This window comes from Lepidochelys kempii, chromosome 6 (assembly GCF_965140265.1).
Source record: "Lepidochelys kempii isolate rLepKem1 chromosome 6, rLepKem1.hap2, whole genome shotgun sequence".
Classification (NCBI taxonomy): Eukaryota; Metazoa; Chordata; order Testudines; family Cheloniidae; genus Lepidochelys; species Lepidochelys kempii.
The window spans coordinates 100008606-100029145 of NC_133261.1; the positions used below are offsets into that span (position 1 = coordinate 100008606).

At 41.1% G+C, this 20540-nt stretch overlaps 1 protein-coding gene across 10 annotated transcripts in view; it reads right to left on the reverse strand.

Moving 5' to 3' along the window:
- GALC (galactosylceramidase) overlaps nucleotides 1-20540 on the reverse strand; it is a 120597-nt gene that overhangs the window by 61338 nt on the left and 38719 nt on the right. For 4 of the 10 annotated variants that reach the window (XR_012159514.1, XR_012159515.1, XR_012159516.1 and 1 more), the window contains exons 11-16: nucleotides 20302-20391; nucleotides 18619-18708; nucleotides 16970-17114; nucleotides 13042-13222; nucleotides 10448-10611; nucleotides 8598-8674 (exon numbers count right to left, since the gene is read on the reverse strand). Coding sequence is in view for 4 of the 10 variants with exons in the window: in XM_073349361.1 (XP_073205462.1) it covers nucleotides 4232-4375; nucleotides 8598-8674; nucleotides 10448-10611; nucleotides 13042-13222; nucleotides 16970-17114; nucleotides 18619-18708; nucleotides 20302-20391 (891 nt within the window). In the remaining 6 variants the exon portion in view is untranslated. Of the gene's footprint in view, nucleotides 1-1560; nucleotides 4376-8597; nucleotides 8675-10447; nucleotides 10612-12098; nucleotides 12209-13041; nucleotides 13223-14544; nucleotides 14628-16969; nucleotides 17115-18618; nucleotides 18709-20301; nucleotides 20392-20540 lie in introns of those variants that run through there. The other 6 variants (XM_073349361.1, XM_073349360.1, XM_073349362.1 and 3 more) reach the window with 5 other exon arrangements.

Sequence of the window (20540 nt, forward strand, 5' to 3'; positions counted from 1 at the left end):
ACAGCTGTATTCTGCTAACCCAGAAAAGAAATTAAAGATATAATCTGAGATAGACCACAGCTTCTTACTTGACTTTCTTCCAGGCTCCTCCTGTTTGTAGATTAATACAACGGAGAGTTTAAAAGGAAAATGTCAGCTAGAGATCTAGTAAACTTCAAAAAAAGAGTTCAGGGTAGTTTCAGATACTCCACCTGCCTCTATTCTCCTGCCAATTTTTGTGGTATTAAAAGAAATGGGAAATGGAATTGCAAATGTTTTTCTTTACATGGCAACAGGGAGAAATCAGGGGAAACTCACAATTATTTAGGATAACTGGCTTAAGTTCTCATAAGAAACATTCTCCTTCTGTTAATCCAAAGCATTTACAATTGGTTTTGACATAAGAACACAAGAATGGCCATACTGGGTCAGACCAAAGGTCCATCTAGCCCAGTATCCTGTCTTCTGACAGTGACCAGTACCAGGTGCTTCAAAGGGAAGGAACAGAACAGGCAATCATCAAGTGATCCATTCCCAGCTTCTGGCAAACAGAGGCTAGGGACACCATCCCTGCCCATCTTGGCTAACAGCCATTGATGGACCTATCCTCCATGAATTTATCTAGTTCTTTTTTTAACCCTGTTATTGTCTTGGCCTTCACAACATCAAATACAGAAAGCAACCTTGGTAGTTAAAAGTCTATGTTTTGATGGCATGAGGATGCCCAAAACAATGTTTGAAGAATCCTAGAAAGACCACCGAAGAATGGAAAAAAACACTGGTTGAGGTTTTTCAAAGCAGATGTGCACACACCTCCTAGACTACTTTGAAAATCTGAACAGTGATTCATAGTGACTGAACCAACACCAGCCTACATATCCTACAACCTACCAGGCACTGGTTTGTTAGGCTAGGTGATACACCTATAATAGATTTATTCTGAGCCAACCTTTGCATTATTGAAGTTATTTATATCCTGTGACAGAAAATTCCGCTGCAGCTCAAGCAGCACCTTTGCCATGAAGGTGGGGGACGTTCAGATACTTGAGGGCCTTTTATTTGCAAGAGCAAACATTGAAAATTTAAGCTACCAGCCTAAATGGCAAGTAGTGTAACATGGGCATTAACAGCCCAGATAACATGGCTGTTAATGCCAGGAATTTCTGTTCTCCTTTAAAGTTGAAGTTTGAGGTTTTTAACCTAGTTTTTAAATTTGAATTCAAGGGAAGGTAAATGTCACTTTTAACCCTATAAAACCCGAGCCCTATATAATAACTCGGCACTCCTCTGTAGATAAATGGACCTGAGGCCTAATACTACAAGGTGGTCAACTGCCAGTGAAGCCAAAAGACATTTGAAGACACTCTGTACTTTGCAAGACCGGACACTGAAAAAACTTCATATCCTTAGCTAAGTGCAAAGGCCTCAGAAAGTGTATCCTTGCACTAGTTAAGTAAAAATACTGTTTAAAGAATATCACACCAGGCGTCCGGTGAAGTGAGCTGTAGCTCACGAAAGCTTATGCTCAAATAAATTTGTCAGTCTCTAAGGTGCCACAAGTACTCCTTTTCTTTTTGCGAGTACAGACTAACATGGCTGCTACTCTGACACCAGGAGTGTAAGCACTAACCTATAGGGATCTTCTTGAGAGCTTTGTAAATCAAGACTGTTAAAAGTCATTCAAAGTCGCAGTAGCAAAATCTTCCAGACCAGTTAGCCTAATGACAAGCATCCTTATCAGGACTCACAAATGAAAGATTATCAATCCTCTCTCTGAAGGATACTAAGATGCATTTACAGAATGGCTCTGCACAAATGAAGGGTTTTTTAAAAGTGTTTTATTTGCTCATTTGGAATCATTAGTATTTATAATCAACCATGTAAATCTGTCCCTTACTGAAACACTTAACAGCTTATCTGCTATTGCCAAGTGCATTACAGTTCATTCAAAGGGAATGGATTACTGATGTATAAGATGACTACACAACAAAACTTCAGTAAACATTCACAATAATTTAAAACATTTTAAATCTGTTATAACATTACTTTTATAAGTTAACATAAAAACTATACTCTCAAAAATGTACAACACATTTAGTCCATAATGCAAAAAACAGTAAAACTGGTTAATTAGTGCAAAAATGTAAAAACTTTACTGTATTCTTTGGAATAATTGCATCATCAGTGCTGTTCTATCACCCACGCATAGACACCCTGCAGCTAATAGAGTTAACAAGAATTGCTGCAGAAATATCCCATTAGAAACAGATACCTAGTTCTGCCAAATTTAAAATCTCTTGTAACTTGTTCATTTACAGACATTCCTCAAATAGGTGTCCAACTTTAGGGACGCTCAAGTGGCCTGACTTTGGGAAGTGCTGAACATCTGCAGCTCCCACTGACACCCCTCTGGAAATCAGACAACATATTTAGGTACCTAAATATAAAGTTAGGCACGTAAATCTAGGCTGCCCCAGTCTGAATATTGGCCTAGACATCATCTCTCATTTATCAAATAAAAACTAAACTTGCTTACTGCCCACAACAATAGTTAAAAATCACTTTAAAAATGTATTGTTTTCAAGGTTAACTGAATGTATAAAGCCTTTTCCTATAGTCATAAGAAGTGTCAGTAATTGCTTAGGAAAATACATCCCACTCTAGAGATTAAGAATGGAACTCTGAGATAGCTTTCTCCAAACGCTATTTGCGAAATTATCTCGTCATCTTCAAACTGCAAAATACTTGTAATTACATTATACCTGTCTTAAGCGACCATTCAGAACAACCAGTTGCGTAATAGAGTTAGTTTTCTAATAAAAGTGGATCAGAACTGTGCTCAGTATGTTTAGAGATCCTTTGGGGCAGTCTCTTAAGACAGAAGATGGCCTCATAAATAGGTCCTTGCCCAGGTTTCAAGTGTGTTATCAACTCTGGAGTTAGATTCTTGTCTCACTGGATTTCCTCAATTAAAACAGTGAAATATGGTAAGCATTAATCAATTAGGAGGTATGGAAAGTTTTCCCTCCTAGCATGACAAGATGACACATCTCGCTGAACTACCAAGTTGAGCCAAGCAGAACATGAACAAAAGAAGGAAGAAAAATGCAGGACTCTCCAGAACATAGAGTAGCAATATATGAGAGAGTCTCACTCTGTACTTCAATACTCTCTTATACATTCAATAATAAATTAACTCTGCAGCTGTTGCAGTGACTTGGAATGACAGCAAAGTAGAGAGGGTTTTTTCCCCCTGAGGATTTATAATGTGTAATTATACTTAATTTATTCTTTGTTTTAGGATAGAGTCCTGTATCATAAGTGGAAGATGCTTGACAAACCCTTCAGGAAAAGCAGCACATCTTTCACATATTAGCTACTTTGGAGTCCTGCCCTGACATGAATGGAAAAGTTTACAGTTACCAACATCCAATGAAAGATAATTTCTGCATCTCAGAATGGGGTCTTTACTTATCAGACCATTCAGTAGCTGAGTGACACAGCTGTCTTGGGTGTCAACTCAAAAGGAAATCTGCTCATCTGTACTTCAAGAGACCATGACCATTTTATCTAAGCACCTCACCAAATTAAGAGACCCATCTTTCCCCTCCCTCCTGGAAAAGCCGCCAAGATGGTGCACAGAAAGGAGTGAGGATATCAACAGCTGATTGTATTACAAAAACCTCACTTGCTACACTGTCATTAATGAGAGAGAGAGAGAGAGAGAGAGAGAGAGTTTAAAAATAAGGCACTTCCTAAATGGCCAGATCAACCATAAGCCGTGTTTGTACTCCAATGTACAGATTACAGCCCCAAAATATATATGTCTAAAGGCTGGTATTGCAGCTCTCATTTATAACTGGGAGAAGTAATTCAAATGCACTTGCAGTTGTGTATTCCCTAGCCTCAGACTACAGGCAGGGGGAAAAAAGGCAAACATCGTTCTGATTCCAAATATTCAAGAGAGTTTCAATCCATGGCTCCTGTTTACCATCTCTAAATTAAACAAAAACTTATCTCTAGAAATTAAAGGGTAAAATCCCAGAGCATCCTTTTTATTAAGTCACAGGCATGCGTACACCTACCTACTCAAGTAAATTTCTAACAAATCGTAATAAATAAGGGAGGAATTTAGAACCCTGGCCAACAGATCAACCTCAAAATAGTATTTACGAGTTATCTCCAAAGTTTGAACTGGCTCAGATGCAAAGTAGTAATAAAATAACTGGCTTGTCCTAGTATGCCAGCAACCTCAGCTGGCCTCAACGTGAAAATTGTCAAACTGCGCGAATTCAAAGGAGCGTGTTCCAATAGCCGCCCAGCCATGACTTGTCTCAGATATGGTGACATTCTCCCAGAGAGGATAACCATTGAGCGATCCTGAGGCCGAAGAACCCTGTCCAAAGGGAAGAAAGGTTAGCAAATCCAGTGATCAGTTTAACACACTAGACCTGTCATTAGGGGTAAATGAGATTGGGAAAGTCAACAAGATGTTGGAGGTACTTGTGAAAACATTAGTGCTTCAAGTGCAGTTCTCTACTGAAAAGCAGCTAAAATACTACATCATAGTGTTACGTTTATCAGCTCATTTCACTCCAAATCAAATACTTTTATAGTTTGCATGTAGAGATGTATTTCCCCTAAGCTCCAACTTTGTGAACTCAACCTAGAATTTGAGAGTTAAACTGGTTTTTACTTCTGGTGACCTAAGAGTTCCACTAGGCAAAATCTGCCATTAGACTCCCCTGAGCAACCCCTATTGTCTTCAGTGGATTTGCATGGATGGAACTAACTGGAACGCCAGACGCAAGGAGGAATAGAATCCAGCTCACTTTCTCAGAGCTATGTTAGCTCTCCAAGGTTAACAGAAATCAAAAGCTCTGCTCCTTAAGCGTAGTTAGAACTGTATGCACTCACGCTAGTAACTAAGGTTCATTTTTACTGCTTTTGAGTATGATGGTGCCATTAATGCAAAGTAACTTTCAGTGTGGAAACATTTTAAGTAGCAATATTATCAGCCATTATTTTCCACTAGATGGCAGTAACAAATAAAAATACACACTAACTATCAGAGTTTACACTTTCTAAGGGCTGCTATAACCGAAGGCAAAAGCTGCAGAGGGAACATTTAACAAAAAGGAAAGAGTGGTCCAGCAGGGATTATCCTCTTTGGCCACTATTAGAACTCTTTAGAGGGAGCTCCATTTTTTCTACCATCACATCAAATAGGGGGTTGCCTGGGAATATTTATCAATTACAGTAACATGTCCTAGAAGTAGTTTCAAAATGATTCCTTCCTTCTCTCTACCACCCCCGTATCTGCGTACCTCACAAACAGCATATTTTTACCCTCAACATTCCTGTGAGGTAGGTTTCATTATCCCCATTTTACAGAGGTGGACTGGGGCATGAAGATTAAGAATCTTGTTTGAGGTCACACAGTCTGTGGATGAGTGGAAACTGAACCCAAATCACTCCAGTTCCGGTTCAGTGCCTTAAGCCCAAGATAATCCCTTCTCCACCTCTAAAAAGATTAAGATGAACCAAGAACACCCACAAAGCAATGTGCCAGTCTTACAGCAAACATGCTGGCACGTGGGCAACTAGGGGCATAGAATTCGTGTGCAATTTTAAAAAAGGTTTATCTCAATTCAAGCCTGTGTTTAACTGGTCTCAGACCAGGTGCGATGGCAAAGTTTACACAAGAGCAAGGAATCTGGTTTTAGAAGTTCCACAGAAAAGCATGTGACATCTGCTCTTTTAGTTACATGAGTCAACACCACACAAAGCTGGCTAGATATTAATATTTAAGGAGCTGCTGACAGCGGTCCTGATGAAGAAGTGCTGCCAAGTTGTGGCTAGAGATGGTATGCTATGTAAAATGGTAACATTCTTAATAGCAAGGCAAAAAAAGACAACATATTTAATAAATATTTCTGCTCCATACCCAAACAAAATGTGACGATGTACTCTTATTATATGAGGAGGAGGAGGAGGAGGAGGAGGTGGTACTTTCCAGGCTATTTGTAACCGAGGAGGATGTTGGACAATATCCACTAAGGATAAACATTTTTAAAATCAGCGGGCCTGCATAATTAGCCCAAAAGTCCTAAGAGAGATCTCTGACCCACTGATGTTAAATTTGTTTAATAAGTCATGGCAAAGCAGGGAAATTCCACAAAACTGTGAAAGTGCTAATGTTGTGCCAATATTCAAGAAGTGCGAGTGAGATGACATGGGTAACTATAAGCCAGCAAACCTTGGTCATCACTTGGTAAGCTGAGCCCATAGAAACAAAATATATAATTTTGCATGTGGCTGTATTAAAATGTACCTGGGAACTAGGAATGTAGGTCATACCTACAGAATTAGGAACTGTATCCTGGAAAGCCGTGACTCTAAAAAGAGTCTAGGGGTCATAGTGGACAAACAATTCAACATGAGCTCCCACTGTGATGCTGTGGCTAAAAGAGCTAAGTTAATTCTTGGATGTATTAACGGGGGAGTAGCAAACTGGTGTAGGGAGGCAATTTTAGCTCTGCATATGGCATTGGTGAGACAGACACTAGAATACTGCATCCAGTTTAGCTGTCCATGTTTTAAAAAGGATGCCAAAAAATTGGAGAGGGTGCAGAAAAGAGCCACAAAAGTTATTTGAAGGCTGGAGAAAAATGTGTTAGAATGAGAGATTGAAAGAGCTCCATTTGTTTAACTTATCAAGAAGACTGAGGACTTGTCTATATGGTCAGTTAGTGTTCAGTAAGCTGGGGTGTAAATCTACAGCTCACCGTGCACTACCAGTCTGTGCGAAACCTGCTGCCATACACTGACTGAAAGTTCACTAGGTAACTTTTAGTGCATAGGATATTCTTGAGGGAATTCTGCGCCACTGCACAGGCGCAGAATTCAAGTCTCCCACAGATTCCACTTTCCCCCACTCCCAGAAAATAGATTCTGCTGGGGAGGAACTACAATTATACTTTTTGCCCATGAGGGGCTGCTGTGGCGCCAGAAGAGGGGGCAGCCGGCTCCAAGCCAGAGCAGCCAGCTGCAAAGAGGGTGGGGGAAGTGGCTGCGTTCCTCACAGCACCCTGCCCACAGAGCCAGGTAAAGAGACATGGGACATTGGGGTGGACAGAGAGGGGCCTACAGGGCTGCTGGAGGGGTCACAGGAGCTAGTGGAGTGACAGCATTGAGCTGGGGCTGAGCAGGGGTGCAGAGATACAGGGGGAGGGGGAGTGTCTGAGCAGGGGTGAAGGGACGCATGAGAAAAGGGAGGAGAGGGGGGACAGGAACACAGCAGGACAGGAGCAGATATGTTTGACTGAATGGGAGAGACTATGGGTCAGCAAGGGTCTGCATGGGGGAGGCTCCCCAACTCCCTAACATCCATTCTCTTGCCCCCAAATCTGTTCCATTCTTCTCATACCCACTTAACTCTCCAGGTTCACTCCCAGGCTCCTTCCCAGCAATTACTTCCCTCTTCCTCAGCTCCTCTGTTACTCCTGACTCCTGCAAACTGCTTCCAGGGGTGCAGGACATACATCTCTGTATTGTAGTTTAAATGAATTACTACTCAAAGTTCTGTATTAACTTGCCTAGTAAGGCATCTATTTGTCAAAAAACATTTCCTGACTCTTTTGTTGTCTTTATTGTTCAACATACTTGCTGACAGGTAATTTGAAATAAATTACCAAAATAATTGCACTGAATTTTTTGATGCACAATTCCCTCAAGGATAAAAGGAGCAGGGCCCACCATAACAGGTAGTGTGCAGCACACTGAAGCACTGTAGATTTGCACCCCAGTTTGCCACACACTAATTTACCATATTGAATGCTCTGCGAGGTAACTTGATTGCAGTGGATAAGTATCTTCACCGGAAGAATACACTAACTACTAAAGGGCTCATCAATTGAGTGGAGAAAGGCATATAAGAACCACTGGCAGAAAGCTGAAGCCAGACAAATTCACATTAGGCAGAATTTTTAAAAGCAACAAAAAACAGAGTGATTAGTCTTTGGAACAAACTACCAAGGGAAGTGGTGGATTCTGCATCTGTTGATGTCTTCAAGTCAAGCCTAGATGCCTCTCTGTAAAATATGCTTTAGTCAAACAGAAGTTATTGGGTACGATACAGGGGTACTGGGTGAAATATAAAGGCCTGTGGTATACAGCAGGGCAGACTAGATCACCTAGTGGAAAACGGAATTGCCAAAAAGCAAAACAGTTACTTTAACTCCACTAGGACTTTATGCAAAGCACGGTCCAAAGGGTGTTACAGCTCATTCCTGGGAACTAAAAACTGCAGAGTTTAAACCCAGTGTTCCAACACCTCCCTCTGTGGTATTGCACTGATCATTTCACCCATTTGTGTCTCAACTTTCTACAAAACAGGATTAACACTTCACTAGGGTGTTGTGAGGATTCATGTTTGTAAAGCTCTTTGAAGATGTAACACATGAAGTATTATCATTACTTTAACTATTGCTAACTGATGCAATCACCAATTGCTACTGGACAGTCAATATCCCAGTGTGCCTGTGTACTGTATTTTAAGGTGATCTATGTAAAGAATATTTTGGTTAATTCTTGTGGCTTTCAGTTTGCATCCTTACCCTGAGGTTCAGAGTGAGCGTGTGCCATGCTCTGGCTCGTACACCAGACATTCCTTTCATCAGGACTTCCTCTCCAGCTGAAACACATACACGATATTAGTGGAGAACAAACAATTCCATATTCCACGGGTATATTGTAATAGAGACCTTCCTTTTCTTGGCTTGATAATTAACACCTGATTTTCAGAGGTGTTGAGAACCTGCAACTTCTACTCAAGTGTGGGGGAAGGAGAGACTCCAAATCTCTGGGAAAAAAAAGTCAGCCCCTTAACAGAACAAACCAAGCCATCTTATTAGGTTAGCCAGACCATTTGTCCTTCCATTGTTTCATCCAAAACAACAATAGCAAGTGTTGGGGACAGAGCAGTTGCCTCTGTTGACTTTAAGTCAGCTGAGTTAACCCAGGATATGGACCCTTTCATTGGTAGGATTTTGACCCAGGTTAATAGTAAAAAGTTAAAAAAACAACAACAAAAAGTTCTGTCAGCAATATGGTCATTCCACTGAAGTAAAAGAGCAATCTCAGTGCAGTTCTTTGTTTATGTACTAAGTATATGCCAAAATCAGGTTGAATACATTCTTAAACAAAAACAGTCATACCAGTATGGGTTTAAGCTTTTGATTTGACCAGATGAGCAGGAAAGGTATGATCAGAACTTTGATAGGAGACCAGACAGTCAAGTGCTACAGAAAACAGTGTTAGTGATTCCATGGATAGCACATCCGTTCAGTTCTGACTCACAGGAAAGAAGGCTAAGTGATAAAATACTCTCTTGTTGGAAGTATCTTCTAGGTGAGAAATAAAACTGATGGCCTGTCTACTTGTGATTCATTAAAGTAGTGATTAATTTCCCCCAGAGTAGGGATGTTAAACCTAATGACCTTGCTAAGTTCCAGTTTGAACCACATTTTGTCTACCAAAATTCTCCTTGTTTCAGCTAGATAAACTCTTCTCAACATCCTATCAAACTGATAGTGTACAGCAGCACTGCCCAATCTACTTACATTCTCATACCACATCCACCACCCTGGTATCTAAGCACCTGCCTGGATGTCATCTTGACTAAGGCATCCTACATCAATTAATTTCAATTATTCTAAGCATACAGCACAGGCTGATTATAATCAGTAAAAGAAGCCATATACTTGTCCAGGAGCCTGCAGGCATTATCTGCAAGGAGGATACAACTCATTACAGGACAATAGTACTTGTGGCACCTGAGAGACTAACAAATTTATTAGAGCATAAGCTTTCATGGGCTACAGCTCACTTCATCGGATGCATAGAATGGAACATATAGTGAGAGTGAGTGAGAGAGAGATACACATACAGATAAGTTGGAAGTTACCATACAAACTGTGAGAGGCTAATTAGTTAAGATGAGCTATTATCAGCAGGAGAAAAAAAACTTCTGTAGTGATAATCAAGATGGCCCATTTAGACAGTTGACAAGAAGGTGTGAGGATACTTAACTTAAGGAAAGGAGTACTTGTGGCACCTTAGAGACTAACAAATTTATTTGTACTCCTTTTCTTTTTGCGGATACAGACTAACACGGCTGCTACTCTGAAACTTAAGGAAATAGATTCAATATGTGTAATGACCCAGCCATTCCCAGTCTCTGTTCAAACCCAAGTTAATGGTATCTAGTTTGCATATTAATTCAAGCTCAGCAGTTTCTCGTTGGAGTCTGTCTGGGTTTATAATGCAAGCGTCACCTATTAAATTAAGCATCCTGCATTTTCTCTAGCTTTTTCATCAAACCTCCAGTTGGCTTTATTTCAGGCTTAGATATAACCAAGTGTCACCTCTTTAAAAAGGGTGTGTGTGTTAATAATAAGTTACTTACACAGATCACCAGTGACCCGGTAGGTGCCATCTGCAAACACCCAGAAGAAGAGTCCTTTGCTACGTCGAACATATATCCCACCATTGTTTACTCTTCCTGCAATGAACACACCACCACTGACCGGGCGCTCTATGTACACATCACAAGTTATTGTCACATTTACCCTGCAAGAGAAAGTTAACACTTAATAAAGAATAAAGAAATGAGCATGAGATACATGTATTACAATAATACATTAGTCTGTGTGTATATGCAAACCTTACTTCTACAGGCAGCTTATGTATTAGTCTAGAAGATGCACACAACAAACAAACAGGCACACACGCAAGCTCTGAAGTGCGTGCACATCTGAACATACTGACGAGTCTCATGCTCACCATCTACACATTTCACGCTGTTAGCAGATAACGGTGTAAAGATTTGACTCACTAAAATGGGAAGACAATGAAAATCTGTAACAGAATATGTTTCAGAACACTAGGAAGTACACTGAAGGACTTCACATAAGACAAGTATCAGGGGGTAGCCGTGTTAGTCTGTATCCACAAAAACAATTTTCCTGGACATTCTATAACAGATTTAAAAGTAGCTATACTTTTATACTTGAACAAAAAAACTTCAGAAACAGACCTCGAAGAGAAACAGCAGAACTAAAATTCACTTGCAAATTTAACACCATTAATTTGGGCTTGAATATGGACTGGGAGTGGCTGGCTCATTACAAAAGCAGCTTTGCCTCTCCTGGAATTGACACCTCCTCATCTATTATTGGGAGTTGACTACATCCACCCTGATCGAATTGGCCCTGTCAACACTGGTTCTCCACTTGTGAGGTAACTCCCTTTTCTTCATGTGTCATTACATAATGCCTGCATCTGTAATTTTCACTCCATGCATCTGAAGAAGTGTTTTTTTACCCACAAAAGCTTATGCCCAAATAAATCTGTTAGTCTTTAAGGTGCCGCTGGACCCCCTGTTTTTCACATAAGACAGCGGGTATTTATAAATATTTTAAAATATTGGACCCAATTATTAAATGTAAATATTTATAGGCTGGAAATGAAAAGTTTTATTTGGGGACTAGAGATCTATTATTTTCTTAAACTCAGAGGTGGCATTGTGCTTTGAGTTCTGTTTTAGTTCAACACCAAACTACATTGCATTCCACTCAAAGCATTATCTACTGAATACTTCCCCACCCCCATCCTTCTGTCTGCCAAAATGAACCCCAATATTTGCCCAGAAAAATTAATAATAGTTTTTTGCACCCAATTTTCAGCTGCTTTTGTTCTTGTAGTAACAAACCAATAAATTCCTGGGAAAAATTAAATAAAATAAAAAATGAAAACGAAGGGTCCTACTAATCTGAGAGGTCAGAACAGTAACATGGAGTAGGAACATTTTTGACAATACCATGGGATAAAGAGATACTGACAAACTCAACCAGAGAACTCAAAATCCCCACTATTTTCCACACCACCCAACCTTTGCACAACTTTAATTTTGCATCCCCCTCTTTTCTCCAATTAATCATCGTATGTAAGCCAACAGACTTCTAATGCCACTGCAGAGTCTCACTGATGTTTCCCAGTTTATCAGGTTACTAATGTGCTTTGACTAATCTCACTGACGCATCCACAGCCATCTTTACCTAGAATGCAGTATTCCATGTGCTGTGTAGATCAAGTCAGTGCAATTTTTGGGACTGGCCAGAAGATGGCACCACAAGACCAGTGTAACCAAATGAACTCTTTCAAATTTCTGTAACATGAAATATTTGCATTGACATTACAGATCACAGTGAAGCTTGACCAAAGCTTTTGCATCTTAAAGTCATCTTACACTCTTCCCCATTTGTACAACAGATCTTAAGCGGAATCATTCAGCATGGTTACAAACACGTGGACAGATATTTGCACTGGATTAACAAAAATCTGACCTCTACCTTAAAATTAGACTTGTGTTTACAAGCTGCCACTAATTTGGCCTAGAATTTTTTCACTATTCCAAATCAAAATCACTCAATACTTGACATCAAAAAGACAGATGTGTACACTCAATCTATCCCAGGTGTGGATTAGTCTAGATACAAATTAGCTTTGGAATGAAAATTTAAGACAAACTGCCCAGTGAGAGGGAATTGGATGCCACATGCATGGGAATACCCAGGTTAAAATCAGTCTTGGAAGGATGAAATTTTTTATAAGTAAAGGTCAGTAAACATTGATTTCACCATGCACACATAGGGCAGTGAAAAATATTTCCATTAATAATGGAAATTAACGGATAGGCAAAGAAAAATATGCTGCTTGAATTTTTTTTTTTTTTTTTTAAGAGTTTAAGGATATTTACTTTGTATATTTTGACACGTGATGTTGACAATTTGTCTTTTTAAGTTATAAAGCTTTACCTTTTTCAATCTCACTATCAATCAATAAATTGTCTGACACCCTCCCAATAATTTCCTGCAACTTGAAAATTTAAATAGATAAAAAAGTTCTTAAAAATAAACATTGATATTATCCATCAAAACTACAAAAAAAAACCCTAAAAACTGAATTCTGCAAAGCCTGTTTAAAGTGGATTTGACATACCATTTAAAGTCTCCTATAATGCTGATGGCCTGGTCTGCATCAGAAGCCCAAGTGATGGGTCGCTGAACCACCACCTGACGGAGTGTGAAAATGTGGTCCCCTGGATCAGAAGTGTTGACGAAGTACTCGAATACCCCAGTCTGATCAGCAAAATTTGGAGCTTCACTAAAGGGTGGATTACCTATTCAAAGAAAAAAACAAATCCAACAATGAGAGTTAGGTTTATTTCTTTTACTCCCACACACGCTGAAGGTTTTCAGAAAGTTCTCGTCAGAAACATTCTCCATATTTATAATTTCTTCCATCAGCACATCTGTGCTTGAGAATCAACAACAGTGCAAACTTAGGGTCTGATTTTCAAGCCAGACCTCTTTTTGCAAATACTGTTTTGTGCCCCCCAACGAATAATCAGAGAAAAGCATGAATAAATTGTGAGTGCAAAAGTGGGCACAAACTCAGAGCCAAACTATGCCCAAAGAAATGGATGTCACAAGTTTAAGTGAAGATTCAGTGAAGAGAAAACCAAAGTCAACTTACTCCCCAGCCTTAAACAGAATTTACAGGAGGCAGGAACCCTTCATTTCCCAGTCTTGACCTCCCCCTCCTTTTAGTGGAAAAATCACTAAAAGTCCAAGATGGTGTTTAGTACCAAGTGACATGACCTTGTAGTCTCAAAGCAATTTTGCAGGAGGCTTCTTAGGAAGGAGAGAGATTAATATCTTCAAAGTTTTATTGTTTCTTCCTAATGGCCCATCAAGGCTGATGGTTGGTGTTTCCCAAGTACACACACAGTTGTAATTGTTACATAGTCAATATTCCTAACTTTAGATACAGAAATGATACATGCATACAAATTGGATATTCACATTCAGTAAATCATAACCTTTCCAATGATCTCATGTGACCCATCTTGCATAAAACATACCTTAGTTATGCCATATTCATATCATAATATTTCTATAAAGAATATGGAGTGTAACATCACACCTCTCCCCTTTGACCCTTTGGCAGTGATCTGTCACTGACAAATGCAAAGGAAGTGTGCTTAAGATTCTTTTTAGTTCTTGGTTATCTAATTTCTTAAGTGTTACCAAAAATTGTAGTGTCACCTACAGATGTTTTACAAAGTTCTGGGTTCCTTTTTTCAAGTTGCCTGAAAGCCTTTTAAAGTACAGCATTGTTAACACAATGTAGATATTAATATCTTCTAGAGTGTAGGTGTCTGGGCATTTAGCCACCAATGCCATGAGGCAGTGTGCCTCAGTTTTCCCTTCCACACTGTAGTCTAGATTGGTTATGCTTTCTCTGCTGTGCAAAGCTCTAAGCTTGTTTACAGGTACTAGTTGAGAAGTAGTATTCTTATGGGACTTCCTTGTTACCACTCCTAGCCTGTACCAAAGTTTCTCCCTAAAATCATGCATGTTACATATTTTTACAGTATTTACCACAAGTACCAAATTCTTTGTCTTGACCCACAAATTGTGTAGTAAGAGACAAAATTACCAGCAAATTTATGACAGGGAGGTGCTTCCGAGTATGATCATCATACCATGCCTTCCGTTTAGACAATCCAGTTTGTTCAGCATCTATTGTACAGGGTAAGGTGGGAGAAAAAGAAATCTGCTTCCTTACCTGGGACAAAGCACCACTTTTCTGCCTTCTTAGAGGTAGGGGCATGGCTCACATGTACCATACAGTTCTTGCTGGTTCCAATATGGCCTCATTGACTGAGAGTGCTATTAGGCTAGGCCCCATGGACTGTAGAATGTCCAAGAGCTTGTATTGCGAGTCCTGGACCTCCTCTAATGGGATCTGAAGCTATTCTGCTACTCTCTGAAGTAGCTTTTAGAAGTATTTATGGTCATCTGGAGGATAAGGCAAGGCTGAAGCAATCGCCTCATTGAGCAAGGAAGAAATGTGTTGGCACTGGTGGTAACAGTGGATCTGGTTCATCTTCCTCCTCTTCCATAGGTTCAGAAGGCTCCGACTGATCCCCTGAGGGAAGGGGCGGTATGATTTCCCTACTGGCTCACACAGACTCAGTCTTGTGTATATGGGTCTCATGGTCCCCCAAAAAGGTCAATATGAGGGATTGAAAGTAGGTTGTGATGGTTACCAAGACACTGAGTACCATTGGTCCAAGGGGGTGTCCCCACTTAGCCAGATGAGACTGGAAGTAGGAGGCTCTCAATCCTCTGTCCAGACTGAATTCCCTCATTGGAGAGGAAGATGGTTCCACTGGAACGTTAGACTCTCTGGAAGATAAGGTTGGGTCTGGTTCCATTGGTGGTACCAGTGTCAGGAAACCGTGGCTAGTAAATGGAATGGGAGAGGAGATTCTCCCCGCATTAGAATCTTGCTGGAGAGGGTCAGTCCCAACAACAGAGGGGACTGCGAACCCAGGAGGACAAAGATACAATATGACGTGGGGTTAGATGTTGGAGCCTTAGATGGCCAAGTCTTGTCACCCTGCACCACCGGAGTCTGCATAATAGAGATCTTCATAATCCTTGGTTCCTTCCAAGGCTGTGACAGTGCCGCTGGTGTTGGAACTTCTGACAGTATGGTTATCGCCAGGACCAAAGGTTCACAATATTTTGGCTCTTGGGGCTTTGTGTTAGTGGTACAGAGGTCAATATAGATGATGGGGGAGCAGTGCTGAAGACTACTTGCTCTCAAGTGCCTTTTGATCATGGTCATGAGGCTTAAGAGGATCTAAAGTTCTTGTGTCCTGGGTGAAAAAAAACTCATCCAACCTGGACACAATCAGGGAGGGATCCCTTCTCTTAGATCTAGGAAGGAATCCACTCTGATGTTTATGAAAGTGTTTCTTATCAAGGGTCCTTCACTCAAGCTGTTACTGCTCCTGAATCAGACATTGAGCTAGAAAACACACTTCTCAAGGTCTCAGGTACATGTACAGGAGAAGGGGTCTCACTGGCCTGGATCCATCTGAAGCCTCATAACATGTTCGGACAGGTGCTTCCCAAGCCAAAGTCCTCCTGTTCTGCCTGGAAAGGAGTGGCTTATACCACACTTAGTGGAGACAGGAGCTTCTCTAAGGCAGCAGAGGCAACTCTGGTGGTCATTGCTGACCAAAAAAGAGCGGGGGGCGCAGGGAGGAGCAAGAGATACAATCCTTAAAGCCTGAGAACCTGGGCATAATCCAAGTCCCACGCCAAGGAATCAGAGGATTTCCCAGAATAGGTATTCTAATGAATTAACTACTTATCAAACTAAAAATATAAAAAAGAAATATTTACAGGAAAGAATGTCAAAGAGGTTCAGTTCCAGATGCTGCAGGATTCTGACTCAGGCCATGTGGTCGTAAGAAGGAACTGGAGAGGCATCGGGCGGGACTGCTAACTCTTTGGTATGGAGCATAAGGGGAACAACTGCGCAGATGCAGACCAGCACACACCACTTGCTAGAAACCTAGTCTCAGGCGCATGCACATCCACAGTGGAATACACACAGGAACCAGCACTTGAAGTATTCAGTATTTATACTCCACGGCAGTCAGTAGCAGCCAGAAGGCTATACTATGTGTGATGTATTTCACTCTCTCGCAGACCAGCTGTAGGGCTTGTCCGCGCTTGAAATGCTACAGCAGCACAACTGCTGTAGCCCTTCAATGTAGACACTACCTACGCTGATCGGAGGGGTTCTCCCATCGGCGTAGGTAATCCACCTCCCTCAAGAGGCAGTAGCCAGGTCGGAGGAAGAATGCCATCTACACCAGAAGTTAGGTCATCTTAACTACGTCACTCAGCAGTGCGGATTTTTCACACCCCTGACCAATGTAATTGGGTCGACCTAACATTTTAGTGTAGACTAGGCTGTATTAATGCAGATTATTCCTCTAAGCACCATAGCCCTTCTGCTTTCACAGGCAGCACAGACCTTAAGAAATTAAGAGTTGACTTACGAATGTTGAAATCATCCTTGTAATTTGAAGGAAAAGGCTTGGACTGGGGAGGATCTGGGTAAGTGCCTTTCCAGCCTGTCATGAGGGTAGTTAACGTGTAGACTTCATCCACATCCAGATTTAAGCTGAACATCCCTTCATGTACCTGTAATGAAAGAAAGCACAAGCTAAAGAAATGCAAGAGGCAGCTAAAGCAATCATGTCAGCATGTGCCAAAGTTCTGCAGCGTTTCTTTTAACTGTCCGAGTTAACACAAACCATCATGGGGGGGAGGGATAGCTCAGTGGTTTGAACATTGGCCTGCTAAGCCCAGGGTTGTGAGTTCAATCCTTGAGGGCCATTTAGGGATCTGGGGCAAAAATTGGGGAGTGGTCCTGCTTTGAGCAGGGGGTTGGACTAGATGACCTCCTGAGGTCCCTTCCAACCCTGATATTCTATGATTCAATGATCTTGCATCAGTTGATCTAATTTCTCTATAGGTATGCTGATCTTACCCCTAAACTCTGTACTTCACTCCATCCTCCAGTTAATTGTAACACTGCAAACTGTCTATAAACGAGCTAATGAGGCACAGCACTAAATGTCCATTCTGAGCATGAAAGACACCAGGGAGCTACTGTGAAGAGGGGAGGCAGCAGTTGGCAGTACAGGGATCCATCTGGAAACACTCATTTACAACAGAATTTAAGCAAGGTCACGTAATATTAAGAACCGCTTTTTTAAGAAGTAGTATTTATCGAGGCAATCAGCACCCAATCTGCAGAAGCTTCTCTGTATTCCCATGTTCCCATTACTTGGGATATAACAGATTCACTGGCAACGGGGGTCCCTCTTCCCACACATTACTTCTAAATGTGTGGAGAGAACAACATCACAGAGAAGCAGCAGATCCCAAAGAGGACATTTTTGGGTTGAGGCTGTGAAGATGGGATGTGGGGGGTCCCGGCCAGAGAAATATAAGGCCTTGACCCTGCAAATCCCTGTGCAACAGAATGCAAGATTGGTGCAGTCTAGCACAAATGCAAGCGTCAAGGAAACGTAGGTGTGTGTAAGCAAGTTTAAGTGCTGCACTGAGCAGTAAAGGGTCAGGTCTACTGTGCATCTACTCCAGTGCTCAATTGTACAAGGTAAGAAAGGGGCAAGACCAAGGGAAAGAACAGAGTTTATTTTGAGTATATCATTATGCTAATGAATCACTTAGCTACATTCTTCTCTCTCAAGATTCACTCCAGCTACCATGAAAGAGTGATGTGGCAGCCATGCAGCAGGGCTCTCACTAACAAGAATATCAATGTCCCTTGTACTCCCCATCCTGCTCAGCACTTTATGATTACTCAAGGAATACTGTACACCTCATGTGGTGTCAAACCCAAAGAGCCAAATTCTCTTCTCACACTGGGGTAAAGCTGAAGTAATTCCACTTTTTTACCTTGCACCTATACATGTAACGTTCCACAACTGAGCTGGATAGGATTAAATCCCTCGTACATAAAATACAGAAGGGCCAGAAGACTGAACAAACCAGAGGTATCAAAACCATTTTTATCTGTAAGCCAGGTTTTCCTTCCACTCCCAGTCAATCACCCAGAATAACAAAATGGCAAGGGTTTGAGGGGAAATTAACAGTGATCAGTAAGTAACACACCCACCTTTACAGGAGGAAGAGGATGGAATAAGGTGGAATTTGCAGATTTGAAGCCAAGCTTAGTATACCACATTTTCAAGGTTTTCACATCATGCTAGGAAGAAACATACAAAAACTTTCATAAGATTCTTCTTTGGAAATATTGAGGATTTAACAACATTTAAGGCTGTTTTAGTGAAACATGTTGGGCGGACAGCCCAAGAGACAACCATTCTTTGCTTATCCACAGAACAGGTATAGCATGGGCAGTGGCAGCTCACAATTCCCTCACATCTGTGGGTCTCTGCCCCAGTACACAGGAACAGCTTTTATGAAGAGGGGAATTCACTGTTAAGAGCCCACTGAATTCTTGGCTTCTGTCAAGAATGCCAACAAGATGGCGAATTAGTGCCAACTGTAATGAAGGTTCTGATACAGACATCCACCTCCAGTAGCTGGGCTTAGATTACCTCATTCATTTCATAGAGCTAACTTACCAATCACAAGTTTTGGTCACTAGTGCCTGGGCCTAATTAGGACTGCTGAATAACGCCGCTGATGCATCCTAGCGCTACAAGAATGTGAGGGCAACTATAGTTCTGTTACTGAAAAACACAATCATTCAACACAATTCTAGAGTTTGAATTTAGTCCCAGTGAAGTTAGCAAGAGAAAAATCTAGAGTTTGAGATGTGGTGTGCAACACTATTCTTACAGGATATCTTATACAATTTGCATGGCAAGCCATATGGCATAAGAGCAGTACCACTTGGGGCACTAGGGGAGGCAGTGTTCCAAGCGTAATGATTTAGGGCTGCTCGTAAGTCTTTTATTGCATTATTTCAGTGGTGAATGAGGCACTACTTGCCCCAGTAACACAGCAGCCGGTATGGCTGTGAAGGGAGAGGAACCAATCTTACTCAAAATTAAAACCTAAGTGTGTTCAAACACTTTCACCTTCTGGTAAGTAACTCCCCAAATCTGCCATTTAACACAGACGAGTTACTGTGGCTATTGGAGCACAGCTCATGTTTTTCCCAGCTGAGCCACACTCGTCTTCCTACCCACCCACCAAGAGATATCCAGAATATCTTTTCATGGAGCAGACATGTTTAAACTGAAACATAGGCCTCTCCTTTTCAGCAGAATAGCTACAGGAGGTGGTAACAAACAGTGTTTCACAAGAAGAGGATTTGTCCACATTGAGTGAGTGTTAAACATGCCCACAAGGGAGGGAGAAAGTAGTGGACTTCCAGGTCAAATAAGGAAAAACGTGTTCCTCTCCACACCACCAAAAGTATTTTTAGGAAAACGTTAAGGAAAATCCAGTAACTGAACTCTTTTTGACGTTGGGGGAATCAGTTGTTGGTTGGTGAAGATGATCGTAGTGTGACAAATTGTTCTTCTGTGAATACAATAACTATGTAAGTCTCTTATATACCCTACAGAATGAGAACGACAGTGCTCATCTTTTAGCCCCCAAAGTATAGGCCTCCACCACATAAGTTAAAGGAGCACTTTCAGCTTACAGCAGTAACGGATACGGGACTTACTACATGGCTACAATTTTAGAAGCCAACATCATTCACATGCACAAAGCTAGTTCATTACGCAGTGACATCTTATTTCGTACACGTATTAAACAACATGCAGCAGCCTGATGTCCCTGAATACATTGATATGATACATACACAAAAATATTTACTTACAAAGGATCCTTTGAGGTAGAAAGTTGCTTTCTGAGGGGACACAATGAAGGGAAACAGTGGAGGCCTGATACACTGAGAGTGCAAATAAGTCTGAAAAGAAAATGAATGGAACAGATGGGAAACATACATCACTGAAATCGGTCTTTGGCCAATTTTGATAGGTGTCACAATCCCCAAGTATGAGCCAAAAGCCATAAACATTAACAAAACAGTAACAAAAGAGATCAGATAAATTGGTT